Source organism: Danio rerio, chromosome 18 (genome assembly GCF_049306965.1).
Source record: "Danio rerio strain Tuebingen ecotype United States chromosome 18, GRCz12tu, whole genome shotgun sequence".
Classification (NCBI taxonomy): domain Eukaryota; kingdom Metazoa; phylum Chordata; class Actinopteri; order Cypriniformes; family Danionidae; genus Danio; species Danio rerio.
In genome coordinates this window covers 12,178,017-12,197,500 of record NC_133193.1, presented here as the reverse complement: position 1 = coordinate 12,197,500, position 19,484 = coordinate 12,178,017, and the positions used below count along the sequence as shown (strand labels likewise).

Sequence of the window (19,484 nt, the reverse complement as noted above, 5' to 3'; positions counted from 1 at the left end):
CTTGAGTTTTTCTTTATAGCGGAAACTCATCTGCTCCTGTAACTGTGTGCGCCTCTGAAAACATCAATGTAAGGTACATATCATGCTTTCGTCTGATTCCTGCCCACATTTTTTGTTCGTTTTACAGTTTTCTCATTTAAATTGGAGAAAGCATATCAACTGATAATATTAAAGCATGTAGTAGACTCTAGAGAAGTGGTTCTCAATCTCGGTCCTGGAGGTTCAGTGTCCTGCAGATTTTAGGTCTAACCCAAGCCAGACACACCTGGGCTAGCCAATCAAGCTCTTACTAGACTTTCTAGAAACATCCTTGCAGGTGTGTTGAGGCAAATTGGAGCTATAATCTGCAGGACACCGGACCGAGTTTGAGAACCCCTGCTTGAGAACATGGGACTTAAACTTGATTTCTGGAGGGCCGCAGCTCTGCACAGTTTTGCTCCAGCCCTAATCAGACACAGCTGATCCAACTAATCAAGGTGTTCAAACTACCCTGGAACACCTTGATTAATTTGATCAGCTGTGTTAGAATAGGGTTGAAGCAGAGCTGCGGCCCTCCAGGAATCGAGTTTGAGACCTATGCTCTCGAGTATCCAACTCATTAAAAGGGAGCAAAATTTCAACTATTTTAAGAAATTACAAATTTTATTTAGCAAGAATGCATTGAATTCAAACATTATGGTAAAGACATTTAGAATCCAGCAAAAACAAATGTCAAATTACTGTTTTCTTAAACTTTCTATTTAAATAATTTCGAAAAAAGATGCTGTTTGCTGTTTCTATACAAATATTAAGCACTACATTTACCTCTACAAATATCAACGTAGCATTTTCAAAAAAAATGTAAATGTCTTTGTATTGATTAACAATACACCAATGCCACAGTTCAGTTCACATTACTGGAATATACTGTGTTTAAGGGTGCTTTCACAACTCTAGATCAATTGTTCTGTTCTGAAACAAGGATTAAAATTGTAACAATGTTTATTTTTGTTCTTGGTGCGGTTCGTTTTTTACACAGCAAGGTTTCTAAACGAGCCAAAATAGTTAAAACAAGTCATGTGCGCGTAAACTCTCCTCATATTGGTCAAAGTTTTAGGATTTGTTTTTTATTTTTTAAATCCCGTGGATTCAGCTCAGCTATCATACGTCATTATTTTATTTTATGAAGACGAGCAATAAAACATACAAGTATAAATTATTTAATAAGTATATATTATTAACAAGTATAAATTATTAATTTTAAATGGTGACACCCACAGACATTATCCCCAAATATAAAATCAAAGGTAAGAATTCTCATACATTAGCTCATGTTTGTTGTCAATGGTAGTGCAAATCAATCTAGTGAATCAGTTAATCGATTAATCAATTTATTGCATGTTATTTTTGTAACATTAAATTAGTTGTTTTAAAATAAGAATAATGCATGTAATACCTTTGTTTTCATTATTAATTTTAATATTTAAAAAAAACGTAGAGTTTATATCATAGAGAGAAATAACAGATGAACTGAGATCATGAAACAGATCAATGTTGATCTTTCTTTTGAGGTGTCAGTGCAGGAATGAATAAAACAATAGGCCTAATACAAAACATTATATGACGAAAATATGGAAAAAACATCAGATGGTAATTTCGGTCAATTTTCCTAATGTATAAACCGCTATTGTTAATAGTTCAGCATGCTTTCACTTTCATAATTAACATGAAAGGCACATTTACCGGTAGGAATGACATCCCACCCTACTCACAATTCTCTCTTCATAGAGCTGTATATATGGCTATTACATATCCATAATACACACTGTGATATAGCCTGGTTCGTTGGTTCGTAATGTTGAGTCGCTTTCTTACTACAATAGATCGACTCCAGAGATCGTTTCAATTGATTGTTTTGGCGTGCACGCGATTGCTGGATGCACATATGCCAAACGAACCGAGCTAACGAGTAAAACGCACCAGGTTCCGAAACAAACGTGTAAAAGCACCATTAGTATTTTCCCGGAACAGTCCTATCATTGCTTCACCCCTATGCATGTATATTTATTTTGATGCAACTATATTTTGTTCAGAATCTTGTAATCACTCTAACAACTGAAAGATTGCAGTTAAATGATTTCATAATAAAACATTGGTGAAACTAACTTAAAAACAACCAATAAGCTTGTGCTTCAACCCCGCTGCATTTCAAACTGGCTAAAATCATTTGTTATTTTAAGTATAAATGGATACATAAATGTTTATAGTTGATTACGATTAAATTTATTTTTGTTTGAAGAATTGGTTGCAGTGTATGATATTCTGTTCGAAATAAACGAATCCAAACAACTCAATTGAGAGTGACAACTCAAGTCATACACGGCTAGTTTCAATCACAAATCAATGCCATCCTTCTAACCTCAATTTTATTCATGTACAGTATACGATCTACAGTACTTCAACTTAACAGACAAAAAATTGCTTTGAAATAGAATTGCATATAAAAAAAAAACTGACTGACAACACTAGCCTAATTTAAATAACTATCAAAGTTAGTCACAAAGACATAGACAAATACAGGTCAGTAGTTAGTGAGAGGGATAATGGTTGGTAGGAACATTGGATTGGACTGCACTACACTCTTTACCTTCCTCCATGCAGGCACTGGAGCCAGACGAACTGACTCGTTCAGAGGAGCAGCGGCTGGAGAAGGGGTCAGTATGAGGCCCAGATCGGGCATAGAGTCTCCCTGTGATCAGTGGCGCATACATGATGGGTAACCAATGAAAAATGATGAAGTGCCAAATAACATCCAAATTATGGAAGAGAAACAAAAAAGAACAGATGAAAAATCAGGATAGGCATGCACAGAAGAACTGAGGTTAAATGACTTTGTAAGGGTTTGGGGGGGGGGGGGTGCGTCTCAATAAGCACCCTTGTTCAGTAGTCAGCAGTAAGTGCACTGATCAGGGTGTCAGAAATTTGAAGTGTTGTCGCAATCGCTAAAAATTCTTCCAGTGTACTGAAATATACATCTGGAGATTGTTTTTGCCGGATAAAGCCCTTTAATCTTAAAATAAAATTGATTATGAGGGTTTTAGATTTTTAGTGTGCAAAGATTCAAGAATTGGCAAAGGCTGCATTTACACTGCATGATTCAGTGACTCAATTATGATTGTTTTACTCCCATGTAGCACAGATTGGATATAGCCCATGTATAAACAAATTAAAATAATATGAAAAATAAAATAAATTAATTATCAGCTAAATAAAAATAAATAATAAAACATTCAGTACTGTAAAAAATTCACTGTTACTACTGTTGCTGATAATGCTAGTTTTCTAAGTTTAAAATTATAATTTGTGCAATTCATATTTATCTGTAGTCTTTTTTTTCAATAAATAATTTGGGTATTTAATCATAAAACTTTGTTTCACTGCTAGATGTGTCATTTTTTAAGGATTATTCAGTGGCATATTTTTGAATGCTAGTTGTCGCCACCTTTTGGTTAAATAATGTAATTGCTGCCTACTTTTATTTTTGACCATATGCAAGGATTTTGATCTTTACCATAAACATCGGTGGTTTTATTTAAATTACAAACTGTTAAACTGATAACTGTTTGTAACTTCATAACTAACTCAAAAGAATAAAGACTGAAACTCACTTGATTTTAGGTTTTTTCATACTCAGATTTGATTGCAGCGATACGAAGGATTAATAAACGTATGTAAATCACAATCATTTATAATTTGTTGCGTGGGTGTTGAGATCCCGTTTTTTTAATGATTATTCGTGCAGCTTACACTGAATGCATTAATGCAGGCTAAGTAGAGACAGAAAACGCCTTTAATAACCTAAGACAGCCACCACATGCTAAATAACCTACTACAACTTCTTCCGTCATCATTATATTTGACAGAAAAGCCTGAATGCTTTCATACATTTGATCTGAAAGACGTGAGAGACGATCTCTCTCTCTTCGATCATAACAAATTTAAGATTAATCTAGTAAAAAAAAAAATGTATTAATCCGTGGGTCACGTGTGTTCCGAACCTTTGGTTATGACCCGTTACACCCCTACTATATATGTTAGGAAAAAAATCTAGCAAACATTTATAATTGTTTAATTGTTCAATCAGCACCCTTGTTAAGTAGTCAGTGCACTGATTAGGGTGTTAGCCATTTTAAGTGCCATCTCAATCACAAAATTCTTCCAGTGAACTGAAAAGTTCCACAATGCAGCATGAAAATGAGTGCATTGATACGCCCCAAGCGCCCTTAACAGAAGTTCACAAGCATGAAATATGAATAACGTGACCCAAATTATCACATGTAATGACAAATAAAGAGACATTTTTCGAACATATCTAGACAGGTTATGGAGAATTCTAGCAACCATTTATAATGGTTTAATGGTTGAAATGTTGCTGGTATATGAAACAATTATATTATTTATAGGGATGTAACAATATTGTAAATACCGTCATACATCAATAGTAATTTTATCAATATTACCGTAGCCGCATGACTCAATAAAACTATATTTCTGAGAAAAGTTTGCTTAGGCGAATGAAGCGAACGGGAGGTAGCGGGAACTACAATTCCCATCAGCCCAGGCGTGGCCATCATCCTTTGCGGTCTGTTGTCACTACAGATCCAGTAATGCGGAAATGGAGTGTGTTGCTTGTAGTGGGGAAGAAAAAGAGCTGGAAATGATCGAACCTAAAGCGGGTTTTAAATCGGATGTGTGGAAGCATTTTGGTTTCTTTTTAAAAAGATACGAAAAAGGAGAAAAGGTGACAGACAAAGAAAAAAACAGTATGCAGGCACTGCCAGACTGTGGTGAAATAAGTCGGGGAATACGGCTAAAAACAGTCATGGGGACAGCAGAACACAGCACACTTGTTAGATTGATGCAGACATTGACTTGTACCGCAAAGAGACCTCTATCTCACTCATGGCTTGTCCTCTCAAGTGGTGGAAAGACAATGCACAGCGTTACCAACTGCTGTCAACCTTGGCTAAATCATATCTCTCTGCCCCAGAAACCTCAGTCCCAAATGAGATGGGTTTTTTTCTGTTGCAGGGGACATTGTAAATGCCCAGAGATCCCAGCTTTTACCAGATTATAGTTATACGATAATTTCCCTTAAAAAACCCATCTCTATCTAAGTGAGTGGGTGATTTAATGTTGAATGTGATGAGTTTTCAACAATACTGAATTGAAACTTTATTTCTTTTATATGGTTTAATAGTTTTTTGTTATTAAAATTGAAAAATTGAAGTTCCTGTTTCAAAACTTACAGATACACTAGATGGCTAATTTGTATGTCATTGATATGTTCACTTTTTGTGCACTTTTTTCGAGTCTTTGCATTAGTTTTGTTTTCCTGTAATTTATTCAATAAATACCGTACCGTGCCATTCATACCGAGGTATTATCGTACCATGAAATTCTGATACCGTTACATCCCTAATTATTTAGTTATAATATACTTCTAAAAACATAGTAAACTTAATATATGACGATGATTAGTTCTGCTCTTATTTATAAATTTAAGTTTTGTTGATATACGATGAGGCCGTTCTGATGTCACACTCAGTGTGCATCCCGATGTGTCCCAAAGCTCATTGCTAGCTCATAACTGGCCTTACTAGTTCCCGAATACATGCACATGACCTGCTGATGATGACCTCAGGAGCTAGGGAGCTGATTGAGACGTACCCCTGAAATATTTCATGCATTAATAACACATAAAAAAACAACTACTGAAAACATGTACCCAATTCTTGTGTTTCAAACTAGCTAATTTCATAAAGGAAGTAGAAGGAAACAGATGAATGAGCAGACATACAAATGAATCAGACCACAGACTGAGAAAAACACACTGGTACTGAATTTTGTGGTCAAATTGTTCTATATTTTTAAAGAATACTGCATTCGTTTAATCAAAAACACTGTAACATACTAACAATTTTACAATTGTATTAGATTCTAAAATATAATGAATTTGTGTGATGCAAAGCTGATATTCCAGAGTGTTCAGGATTTCCTTTGAAAAACAAACCGTCAGAAATGCTTTGTGGGAATGCTTTTTGCTTTCAGGATGGCATACTTTCTAAATAAAAGTGATCTTACTGGTTTCAAACTTTTGAACATTAGCGTACATCACAGAAAACTTTGAATCCTGCAGATAATGGTGTCAAACACATCAATCCCGTACTGATACAGAAGACACAAAGGGTTTAACTTCCTATAAAAAGCTCTCAAATCCGCTCATGCCAGTCATTCCTACTAGCTACTCCATCAGGATGGATCAGAGCTTGAATCCTAGTATTTTAGTCATTTTAAACGATCTCAGCATGCTTTGCACCTCCAGCAGTTCAGGATAGGACTCTTCCTCTTTGGTTAAAAACAATCCTTATAACCACATGGGTTTTAAGGTTCCCACAAAAATAAATCACCCAAATATCGCTGGAAAGCTGTGCTGATCCACAATGTGATTTTCTAGTACTGGCCAAGAATACTTGAAATGACACACTGCAGCACATCAGAAGAAATAACATACCAGTAAATGAAAAAAGCATGTTCATATTAAAGTGATGTATTAAAATTAATCAGATTTAAGGTTAAAGAAAGAAAATACGGTGCTCAGCATATGAGTACACCCCTCACAAATCTATCTTTTAAATTCATATTTTTAATAGGAAGCTATACAATATTATATTTGTGCATACATTAGTCAGTACTGAAGCCAAATCTGGAGCTTATCGAACAAAATAACTTACGATAACAGTCCAAAAACGAATACAACCAATTTTATGTTATAGAAAAATATTAAATACAAATTTTAAAAAACAGGAAAAATCAAGAAGCTAAATAATTGAACAAATTTTGTTAAAATTTTGTAGGTTGTAATTAATTATTTACTTATTTTTTTTACAATATTTTGCTTGAATTGAATTGTTTTATCTTTCAATTTCTAAATATTTTTGGTGACTAAAATATTATTTTAATAAATATTTCTGATTAATAAGTCTGTTTTTATAAATTCTATATTCACTGAAATAATTAAAAATATTCATTTTCAAAATGGGGTGTACTCAATTATGTTGAGCACTGTATCCTAGCGTTGTTCCTCTTCACTGACAAAGTATTCTAAATTATTTGTGTTGGTGAGACAGACCTAAAAAAAAAAATATATATATATATATATATATATATATATATATATATATATATATATATATATATATATATATATATATATATATATATATATATATATATATATATATATATATATATATAAAGTACTTTAAATAGTTAAATAAATTAAAACTTGCTGAGGAGCTAATTACTTAAATAGTAAACATAAAATAAAATTATTTGTGTTGGTGAGACAGACCTAAAAAAATATATATATATATATATATATATATAAAGTACTTTAAATAGTTAAATAAATTAAAACTTGCTGAGGAGCTAATTACTTAAATAGTAAACATAAAATAAAATTATTTGTGTTGGTGAGACAGACCTAAAAAAAAAAATATATATATATATATATATATAAGTACTTTAAATAGTTAAATAAATTAAAACTTGCTGAGGAGCTTATTACTTAAATAGTAAACATAAAATAAAATTAAAACAAAGCTAAAATTTAAAAAGGCATAAAACATTATCATTTAATATAAATTAAAGCTAAATTAAAATAATGCAGCCAATAATAAAATAATTAGTGCTGGAAAAAGATCAATTGCGATTAATCGCAACCAAAATAAAAAATGTTTACATAATATATGTGGTTCAGTTATATAATATATAAAATAATATATAATATATAAAACACATACAAAATGATACAAAACTAAAATATTTACATAGATATTTATATTATAAATAATTTGTATTACAAACTAAAAATATATATTTTATATCTAAATATAAACATCCTTAAATATATGCATAATGTGTGTATTTAAATATACATAATAAATATGCTCAGTACACACACATGTAGTACACACACACTAGTGCTGGGCAAAACATAACCGCAATTAATCTTTGTTTTGACAATTTAAGCGTGTGTACTAAGTATTTAATATGTGTATTTATTATGTGTGTGTGTATATAATACACACACATACTGCATATCATGTCAAAACAAATTTTTATTTTGGATGTAATTGATCTTTACCCAGCACCAGTAAACACAAACATTTATTTTGAATGTGACTAATTGTGATTACTCTTTGACCAACACAAATTATTATTGTTAGGAGGAACAAATATTTTGTAGATATTATGCTCACAAATATTCAAACAATCAGTTTGGCCTGGTAAGGCAAGTTGTTATATTATATTGCACTTGTCGCTTTAAGAATTCTAGCTGAAAGTATCCAAAGTCATTTTAAGCAGCAACTGCGCAAACACAAAGGTCAGCCCACCTGTCGTTTGAGCCCAGTGGACTGTGTCGGCGCGTTCTCCTCAAACTTGGCCAGCAGCTGCGTGGCCATCGACTTCACTTTGTTGTTATTGTTGGCTGCTGCAGCGGAGTCGATCTTACGTTCTGCCAGAGCTGTGGCTATAGATGGCCTGTCGTCTCGATTAGCCCTCTGCAGCTCCTCCTGAGATAAGAGAACAGCAGAGAAACCATTTAGACAACTACAAACATAGAATCATTATGTTGGACCAGTGATCCAGCATGATATGGCCTTACGTCCTCCGATTGTCCAGCCTGGCTCGTCTTTCGTCTTTTCCCTAGTCCATCCAGCTCCTTTTCTTTTTTATCCTGCATGACATTTAAGAAGAAATGTTGAATGCTGAGACTGAAAGGCTTGACTCAGTTTTTGCAGCTTCGAAAAGATAATTGAGTACCTTGGGGTTTCTTTTGCGGGAGATTGCGATGCTTTGACCTAGCTTACTAAGGAATGAGATGGGTGATTTAGTGCTGGCGATCAGTGCGGCCTTCTCCTCAGGGCTCAGATTCTGGTTTTCTAAAACAACACACAAAAAATAGGCTCGATATGTATAGTTGAAGACAAAATTATCCTTTCTTTTTTGTCTTTTTGAAAGAGTTACCAAGTGCTATTTAACAAAGAAAGGATGGTAACACTTTAAAAAAATAATCCATTAGTTAATGTTTTTACTAACGCGAACAAACAATTAGTAATACATTTATTATGGTATTATTTATTCATCTTTATTATGTTAACAAGTGCAACTTAACCGTTACCAAAAGAACATTTTAACAGTAATTGTTTTTTTTGTTTTTTTGCTCTGGAGAAAATTAGACTTCTTTTATTTTGGATGGAATAACACCACCTAAAAATACACACATTTATATATATATATATATATATATATATATATATATATATATATATATATATATATATATATATATATATATATATATATAACTGAATATTAGCTCATTAAGATTTTTTCCTTATTTGGCTACAGAACAAACCACTGTTCAAATAGCTTGCCTATTTACCCTAATAACCTTGTTAAGCATTTAAATTGCACTTGAAGCTGAATACTAGTACTATATGCTGTCATTATTGCATTGCATTAGGTAGTAAAACTATTATACTTAAAAGTGTGTTAAAAATATCTTTGACAAAATAATTGCCCAGTTTATTCTACCAACCCTCTAAAACCCAGTTTTCTAGCGATTGTAGAGCTGCAACTCACCACCAGGTGGCACCGTGTCCTTGAACATCTCGTAGAACTGACTGAGGTACATCACCATGGAGAGCTTATCTGGCTCCACCACAACAGACATCTCCTTCCCGGTCATGATGGGAGAAATCCCAAACTCTCTTTCAGCCACGTCGAAAGCCAGCTGGTTGTTCTTCTCCACGTCTTTCTCGTCCAGTGATTCAAAGTCACTATAGGTAATATACATAACAACATGTAACATCTCTATATACTGTATATCATAGCAGCATGTTAGAAAACTGTGTACAAGTGCAATCATGTCATTTTAAAATGCTGATCATAATAACACAATTATTTCAAGGCAAAGCATAATCTAGAAAGCAGAACTGTAAGATTTTGCGTCGTATACATAAAGTTGAATATTATTTTCAAGATTTCACTGAAAGCAAATTAATTTCGGGAAATCTTTCAGTTGATGTTTTGTCCGTTGCTAGTAGCTACAGTATTATTACTCCAACTGTATAAAGAAGGACGGTGAATCACATGAGCTTCAGCATCTGGAATGCAACTGCTAGTCACCACAAACTTTGAAGAGGAATTTTGCTACATTCCCAAATCTGTTTTGCTTATTTTTATTATTTTTTGTATCTAATAATAAATGTTCAGTGATGGAAATTTGCTGACTTAAATCCTCCAAATTATTTTTGTGAAGTGGTACAAACTGGTTTAAAGATTATTTGTCATAAAATATACATATTAAAATCTAACACATTAAATTGACCAAAACAACTTTAAGGCAAGGCAAGGCAAGTTTATTTATATAGCACATTTCATACACAATGGCAATTCAAAGTGCTTTACATAAACAAGAATAAAAGAAACAAGTAAAATAAAAATAAAAACAAATAATAAAAATGCGTAAAAACAAAACATAAAAACAGGTAAAATGTGATATAAAAGAATGTAAATATAAAAAAGTGCCAAAAACCATTCATAATTAAAATAATTTGAAATAAATAATTATTTTATATGTAATATATGTTTTCTAAAGCCAAACATACATAAATAAATGAATGAACGAATAAAAAAAAATAATAATAATAATAAATAAATAAATAAATAAATAAACAATTGAATGTTTTTCGAAAAATCACGTGACACTAAAGACTAGAATGATGAGAGATAATGCTATAAATTTAGTTTTACCATCACAGGGATCCATTCCATATTTCAAAAAAAGGACATTTATTGCTACTTTTAACAGTCATGCTGAAATTAAAATGACTTGTTTAGAGTAAATCTGCTGTTTACACCTTTTAAATGAGCAATTAAATATAATTGAAAGGTTTTAAAATTCACAACATTTTAGCTGCAAATAAAACAATAAATAGCTGCAAAAATATAAATGATTTTATCATTTTTTACCGTTGTGAAATGTTCATATTTACTACCCTTTTGTTATGTTTGGAATGAAAATATCCACTGAATTAAACTGATTTTAACTCTATAATTGCCAAATTCATAAATGATGTCACTGCTTTGGTGAAAAAAAAAACACACACACTAAATGACATTATCAATATAAAAAGTAACTGCGGATGTTTTTATTTTTATTTTTTAATTTAATAGTCTTGGACATGTGAAAGATTAGTAACAACATTGCCTATGATGCATTGTTAGTTTTTGTGCAACATACACATCTCAGGCAGCTGGTGCATAAATACAGCACCTTTGTTTTTGTTTACTCCATGTAATTGTGAGAGCTGAGATGCATATTTTTTTTATTTTGATTTTCTCAGACACATCAAGGAAAAGTCTCACACACATACACACACTTTAATTTGCTATTATACTCTATTTAAAATTCAGAAAAGGCTTTTTTTTGCATAGGCCTATCTTTAGGGTTAATGGTGCCAATTGATGATTAGCTGTACAAATTACAAATTATACCTCTTCCCAACAGGGAAAACCACCAACAATCAAAAATGCATGATTATATGTTGTCATGGTTTTGTAATAAAAAAAACATTACTAAATTTATAACATTAAATTTTTAATGGAAGTCAATGGGGCAAAAACAGCCACCAATAGCAAATTAGGGAGACAAAATAAAAATCTTAAGCAGCACAAAAACTAACAATGCATCATAGGCAATGCTGTTACTAATCTTTTAGATATGATAAACGGGGAAAAAAATCCATTACACTATTACCTTTTATATATTGAAAAATACATAGTTTTGTGTGTTTTTTCCACCAAATCGGTGACATCATTTATGAATTTGGCAATTAAAGTTAAAATCCTGAAATTTTCTAAAACAATTTAGTAGTTTTGATCAGAACTAAGGTTGGTTAACAGATTTATGCAAAAATTTACAATAATAATTTATAATAATAATAAATTTACTAAGGATAGTAAATTTGCTCAGAGTGTATAGTTGAGTTTTTTTCTTTAATTTCTAAACACTTTTCCAAAATGTGTGTCAAAATAAGATTTGTCACCAAAAATCATTCTGCAAGCTGAAACACAAAAAAAGTTCAGGCCAAATTAAGACTAAGAATAAAGCCACCCCAGAGTGGATGAAAACATCCTCAACAGTACATAAAGGTCAATACCCTAGTAAGGCAATGTAACCTGAGAAACAACTCAAAATTCTAAATGAATAAAATATATATATATATATATATATATATATATATATATATATATATATATATATATATATATATATATATATATATATATATATATATATATATATATATATATATATATTTATTTATTTTTTTTTTTTTTTTTAATCCAGTTGTTTCATGTTTTACTTCCAAATGATATTAAAAAATGTGTACTAATAATTTTCCATAAAAATATATTAAAATAAACTTGAGTAAGAGTTATTTAAACACACACACACAACTGTGGGAAAGTAACATTGCTAGCACTACTAATGCTGATTAATCATCAAAATTCACAGGCTAGTTTATTTGCATAATCAGAAATAAACTTTTCTTAAAAACTGAACTAATATACAGCAAAGAATTGTAATTGTCAGCATATTGTTTACTCCTCAAGAGGATTCCACTAATGCTGCTTTTAAAAACACAAATCCAGACTAGTTTAGCGAAGCATAACAAACAGCTCATAAGCTAAAGCTTTTAAAGGTCACTCAGCATCTGCTTTAGTGGAGAGTTATGATAATGCTAATGTACGTCTCAAAGGCAAATGAGGCTTTCAGCTGCTCTACGTAACAGAAGCCAGAGTAAGAATAACCACAGCATCAGTTTCAGCCCTTCTGCAAAAGAGCAACTCACCCAGCTGTACTTTTATTACAGTGCCCCCCACTCACCAGATGAGTATGCCATGTAAACAAATACAGTGTGGTAAACAAAGCTATAAATAGCTCATCAAAAGTAATGAGGTGAAGACAAATTAACCACCACAGATAAAGAAACATAGACGTAATATTATCAGCAATGACACTCTGGCTTAAAGCTGAACTCTGTTAAGTTTTGCTGACTCATATTTTGCAGCTTAAGCAACAAAAATATTTGGCTAACTAGTATTTTTTGTTTCAGAAAAACCATCTGGATAAGTCAAATATTTACAGAGTACTGCTATGAAAGTAATTTGACAGTGGAGTTTTACTTCGCTGGTGTACTTTTAATTCACAAGTTCACATCATTTTTTTTTTTTTTTTATTCTGTCTATATTGCAACACATAAATAAGTGGCCATGCTCATGGCTAACTCACATGCAGTGTAAGTGAGACAGAGCAAGAACTTTAATCTGTGATTAAAATGAACTGTTTTGGTTTACTGGCGAGGCAGTGGCGCAGTAGGTAGTGCTGTCTCCTCACAGCAAGAAGGTCGCTGGTTCAAATCTCGGCTCAGTCGGCATTTCTGTGTGGAGTTTGCATGTTCTGCCTGCCTTCGCGTGGGTTTCCTCCGGGTTCTCCGGTTTCCCCCACAGTCCAAAGACATGCTGCAGGTGAATTGGGTTGGCTAAATTGTCCGTAGTGTATGAGTGTGTGTGTGGATGTTTCCCAGATATGGGTTATGACTGGAAGGGCATCCGCTGCGTAAGAACTTGCTGGATAAGTTGGCGGTTCATTCCGCTGAATGAAGAAATGAATGAATGTTTTGGTTTACTGACGTGAAACTGCGAATAGGAGTACAGAATAACTCTGTGTACAATATCCCTCAGTGAGTCAAACAGTCACTTGTAAAGCACTACAGCCTCCCTCAGGTCCTTATGCCTGCCCGGTAACATGATTGATTTATATGTAGGCACTGTAAACCCAACACAATCTCACAGCAATTCGTAAATTTTTGATTTGATGGCTAATTCATATCAATTTATACAACCTCATTCGTTCAATTTCGTATGATTTGCTCATCTCCCAATGATGGTTGGGTTTAGGGGCGAGGTGTAGTGCCATGCCTCCTTTTAAAAATTAAAGTAGTTATGTTTCCTTGTGAGATTAGGCTGGTAAACCTTAGACTAGGAAAATGAAATTGAAATAAATAAATAACATGAAGTTAAGTTTAAAAATGCTTAGTCTTGATTTATATATTTGTCAGAATATTTGAAAAAAGGATTTACTTTGAAACCAATCATACAGAGCTTAGTATATTTCCTGGCCTATTAATGCCTTTTCTTTACAATACTGCTCCGAATCAGCCTTCCGCTGGGTCCTAGTGCCTACTACATGAGAAATCTATACAGGGTCTGCTGAGTTACACTCATAAAAAAATAAAGAAAGAAAAGTTAGATTAAAGTCTTGATTTTAATTTATTGCTAAAAGTCAACACTTGTGGGGTAAAAAAAAAAAAAAAAACCTGACCCTGTAAATTAACCTGTAAATGAACGCTTCTCAAAAATATACAAATATAAAACATTCCAGCATCAGCTCAGGAAAAAGGAGTTTTTGCAGCAAAAAAATCAATATTGTGCATCACTATAATGCTTAACAAGGTTAAAAAAGGATGTTACTAAAATATTTAAATATAAAATTTTGGTCATACCGCCCATCCCCAATAAACATTTTGAACAGGGAAAAAATGAACATGCTGACTACCATTCTAAAGCACAGAAAATCAAATAACATTTAATGTAACTCCAGATGGATTTGTCAGAGAAAAGAAAGTCATATACACCTAGGATGCCTTAATCCTGGTCCTAAATCCTGGGGTATTTTTCATTTTTGAGTGAACTAACCTCTTAACATGATAAACTTTCACTTTTGATTAAATAGACTATGTTGGGAGATAAAAAAAAAACAGTAACAGTGGTTCAAATGTATTTCCTGTTTTGCATTTGTAATTTCCATAGCTTCCAAGAATCTAAAAAGCTCCACATTTTGATAAGAAACATTATGACAGCGGTTTTAACATTAACTCATGATTAAATTGCCTCTTGTTACAGTTATGAAACAATTTGACAACAAGGAGGAAATGTTCATGAGCCAATGACATCACCACATTGAAATGGTCTATAATTTCATCATGACTAGCTAAAAGTTAATTTAATAAAATAAAATAAAAACTACCAACAAAAATAACATATTGGCATATTTATCTCTACATCCCTTTTAATACAGACACGACTACAGTACTGGCAGAGTATACATTTCATGATGATAACCTAAATCTCCTAACCACACACCAAAACCTCAAAACTCCCTAAAATGTCCAACATTTCTCGGCCTTGATCTACAGTCTTCTCCAAATAAGTGAGTCATATGATTTAAAATGTCCTCTCAAATTCAACTTTTGTTATTCTTTGCATGAACTGAACATCTGATTCTCTGAGGCAGCTCTGAGTTTGTCTCTAAATATAGCAGCATAATAACACAGGGCTTTTGTTGGGATCAGCATGTGGCATAGAGCACTTACATGAGGTCTGGTCTGTATCTGTGGATGAGCGCGCACAGGGCCAAACCACTCTTCCAGGACGTGGTGAGATCAGACACGCTGACACCTCGGTAGCCTTCCGTCTGCCTCTGACACCAGTTCAGCAGCTTACTGGAGCGCACGATGGACTCTGATGGAGGAACGCAGAGACAGTCAATGCCTCTGAACTTCAGCAAAAATATGCATGCCGAGAAATGGAATGCGCCAACATCCAATCAGAAGAGAGTTAGTGACACGACCAGAGCAGTCTGAAGAGTTTTCAAAAATGCATTTCATTCCCTTTTTGAGAGAGGTTATGAAACATTCAAGACATCGACAATTCTCAGTTTGAGAGAAATCCACAAATTATTGTTAGTGCATCGTTGCATTTAAGTCTAAAGCGCTTAAATCTTTCCATTGCATATCCGAGTTATTCGTTTCATAAAGTAAACTGCGCAAAGCTTTCTGAACGTCATGCATTCGGAGTCGCCTGCAAAAATTACCTTGCAATTGCTTCTCAAGCAGAATTTCTAGGATGAGAATAAATCAAGTTATGCACATTTACATGTTAGACCACTTGATATACAAGAGGGGAATAATTGTATGGAAAGGCAATGTGCAATACTAAAGCTACCCACCATTTCTTGTGAGTTTAGGAGTTGAAGAGTTGACCACATTCTCCAAGTCCACACGCAAATCCCTGGTTTCTCCGGTGTCCAACAGATGCCGTACCTGTGGATAATTATATTGTTATATGGTATCAGAGCTCAAGTTTATTCTTTAGGAGGAGTTCAGAAAACATAACTAGTTACTGCTAACTACTAACTTTCAATTAAAAGTCAATTTCTTGAGCGCAGAGTTGGAGGTCATCAATATAATGTTGATACATAAGAAAAATGTGCCAATGTGGCAAAAGTAATTAATAATAATATTAATAATATTTAGTAAAACTCCAGATGGATTTGTTATTCAGAAGAAAGTCATACAAGTACATCTAGGATGCCTTAAAGGTGAATAAATCATTCACACGGGGCGTCAGCATCACTGCTTCCCATTCACTTTGAATGAGTGACATCAAGCATTGCTGAACTGAATTGTGGATCTACTGCTTCAGAAGCAGCGCCCGCTGCAGAAGTTGGGAATATCTCAACTTTTCAAGCACCAATGGAAGCATCAGCTAATCAGATCGTTTTCAGACACGCCCCCCGCCAAGTGTTGACGCAGAAGCCCCGTGTGAATCGGTTATAATGGCTGGGTAAAAGTTATTTTATTAAAAAAACTAACAAAATTTGTAATTTTTAGAGTAACAGGTCAGGAAGATAATGTTAATACATACAAAAGCGTGACAGAATTTTAAATGCATATTTTTTTGCAAAAAAATAAAAAATAAAAAGCATTAACGTATCTTTTTAATGTATCTTAATTAACTTTTTTTTTTTTTTTTGGCCAAAAAAATTCATGAGTATTCTTGAGTTGATTCTAAAGTATTCTTGCTTAAAAAAAATCATAGATTTTTGCAATAAAAAAAAATCGGTTATAAATGACCGACAGCAAAATTATGATTAAAACAAATCAACCATTTTCAAGCATATTTAGGCAACATTTAGACAAGAAAACCAAAGAAAATTGTATATTTTTATTGGGATTTTATAGTATTATTCAATTATAAAATAATTATTCAACGTTAATTACAAATATATATATAGAAAATTATTAACCTTTTAAGTAACATTTCTGCAATGAAACTATGCGCGTGCAGGCTGATAGGTCACCTTATCTGCTCCTGCGTCATGGCGCAGAAGATTGGTTGCCAATGAGCTTGTTCCTTATCAGTTTAAATGCTCCAATACGTTTTACACTGTTAAGCTGCGTGCGTTTTCTGAGACCCTCCTCAACCCCAGCTCCACCTGTGTTTAGGTATACTACGGGGGTTACATATATGTTTGCAGCAGCGTGTTATATTCTCAGATGGCATGTCTGTGTACATACTGGCAGTAGCAGATCTCAGTACTTGTTCTGTCATAATAATCATAGCAGCAGCAGCGTAGCAGATCTATACCACCAAGACCAAATACATCAACATTGCCATATTGACCTTATTCTCCGCAGACGAGCGGGCGCTGCCATTTGAATCTTTTTGGCACGAGACTTCCGGTCTCATTTACTTCCATTCATTTTTAGACATTAAAAACTGCTCGTTTCGCTGTTTGATGTTGCAAACTGATATTTCCTTGTTATATTATTCTACTTGGTTTGTATAGTCATGCAAACATTTGTTTGTAGAGCAAGTAGTTTGACCGTTTTTTGCCGTTTATTATTCCTTGTCATTTCTCCCATAGACGACTGAAACGGAAGTTCTAAGACAGTCGAAAACAGGCGCACTTCCGCATTTTAGAATAAGGTCAATACATATTCATTACTATACTAAAACTCGAGTGTGTTTATGACAGAATTACAATTAAATATAATATTGACATGTCTATTTAATATCACTTAACACCAATTACAAAAATGTTTATAAAATAAAAAAAGTATAGTACTGGATAAGAACCAATATGGGATCAATATATAACAACTCTCTATTAATATTATTATTACAACCATTAGAACTGACCTCAGACATTCAAAATTTCTCACACTATTACGGTTTATTGACTATACTTAGAAAAAGGTAATAAAACAATCAAATAAGCTCAGATCTTCTCAGTTACCACACAAAAGCCAAATATCGAGTGATCTATTGGTTAACCAGTAGTCAAAAACAAGCATCTGTGTTTCCAGCTGTGCATATACACACCTGGTTGGGTCTCACTTGATGAAGGCTGATGTTGGGGTATCGTGTTGTTGGGTCCACGCTGTATTGGCTGAAGTTCTTACTCACATTCTCTGGTGTCGTCTGAGGCAGCAGTCGATAGATACTTTCCCTGAAACCCAATGGACTCGTGTGATTACTACACCCCATAACAACAGACCACAATCCCCTTTATCTTGGCGTCAGTCCCATTAGTGATCTCTCAGGAAAAGACCCTCCAGACACCATGCAAACTACTTGCTCGTAAAACACTTTTGCTTTCCCACAAACACGCTGCTCATTGCATACAAGCTGAAAAGCGCTTTGCCACTGTGAATTACCCTGCCGCGTGCAGCAAAATAACAGTGCAGGGAGAAAACAAGCACCACGGTAAATGACAGCCTGGAGGGGCTTGAGCTGTTTACTGCTCAGTTTGAAGAGCAATCACTGTCAGCCTCATCAAAAGTGCTTTGCAGCTGTATATCACTGGATGCTTTTGGTATAGCAAAACACCACGTTACTCATATTGCTTTTATAGTATGGCTTAAGACCTTGTGCAATACAAAAAAAAAAAAAAAAAAAAACTTAAACAACCAATTATCCACAAACAGGGGTGGGGGAAAACAGAAAAACAGATTCATTTTGGAGATTAATGTAGTTATACAATTGTTCCTGCTGAGCTGCAGTTGTCATTTTCAATATATAAAAAAATGCTAAATGATGACCTCCGCTACCATTTTTGACGGATGATGCTAAAAGAGAATTGTATCAGAGCTACAAATGGATTCATAACTTAAAGACCACTTGAATCAGAAGCTGCGACCGATTAAAAAATAAACATAAAAAAAATCATATTGTGACGTGGTTCTTAGAGAAGCAGACTAATAAAATAGAAAAGCAGTGGGTGTGGCTCGTTTTTTCTACTGCGAGCTGATTGGGTGTAGTAAAGTAGGCATTTAATTCTGAAACATTGGATTCAGGAAGGGTTTCGGGAGAGTTATTACAACCTAACAGACATCTTCCTCATCATTTCTATTTCTATTTCCTCATTTATTTCTATTTCAATTCCAAAATTGCCTACTACTCAGTAGGTACTGCATTTGAATTTAAATTTACTACTTGACCGTTAGTTTGTGTTATAGAGT

The 19,484-nt window shown here is 33.4% G+C and overlaps 1 protein-coding gene across 50 annotated transcripts in view; it reads right to left on the bottom strand.

Annotated features, from left to right (window-relative positions):
* mical3a (microtubule associated monooxygenase, calponin and LIM domain containing 3a) overlaps positions 1-19,484 on the bottom strand; it is a 151,370-nt gene that overhangs the window by 66,171 nt on the left and 65,715 nt on the right. For 16 of the 50 annotated variants that reach the window (XM_073929866.1, XM_021467762.3, XM_073929862.1 and 13 more), the window contains 7 exons: positions 18,346-18,472; positions 16,187-16,280; positions 15,552-15,699; positions 9,691-9,887; positions 8,869-8,987; positions 8,711-8,782; positions 8,439-8,618 (listed from right to left, as the gene is read on the bottom strand). In XM_073929866.1, coding sequence (XP_073785967.1) covers positions 8,439-8,618; positions 8,711-8,782; positions 8,869-8,987; positions 9,691-9,887; positions 15,552-15,699; positions 16,187-16,280; positions 18,346-18,472 — 937 coding nt within the window. Of the gene's footprint in view, positions 55-2,626; positions 2,729-8,438; positions 8,619-8,710; positions 8,783-8,868; positions 8,988-9,690; positions 9,888-15,551; positions 15,700-16,051; positions 16,079-16,186; positions 16,281-18,345; positions 18,473-19,484 lie in introns of all 50 variants that reach the window. The other 34 variants (XM_073929850.1, XM_073929857.1, XM_073929831.1 and 31 more) reach the window with 5 other exon arrangements.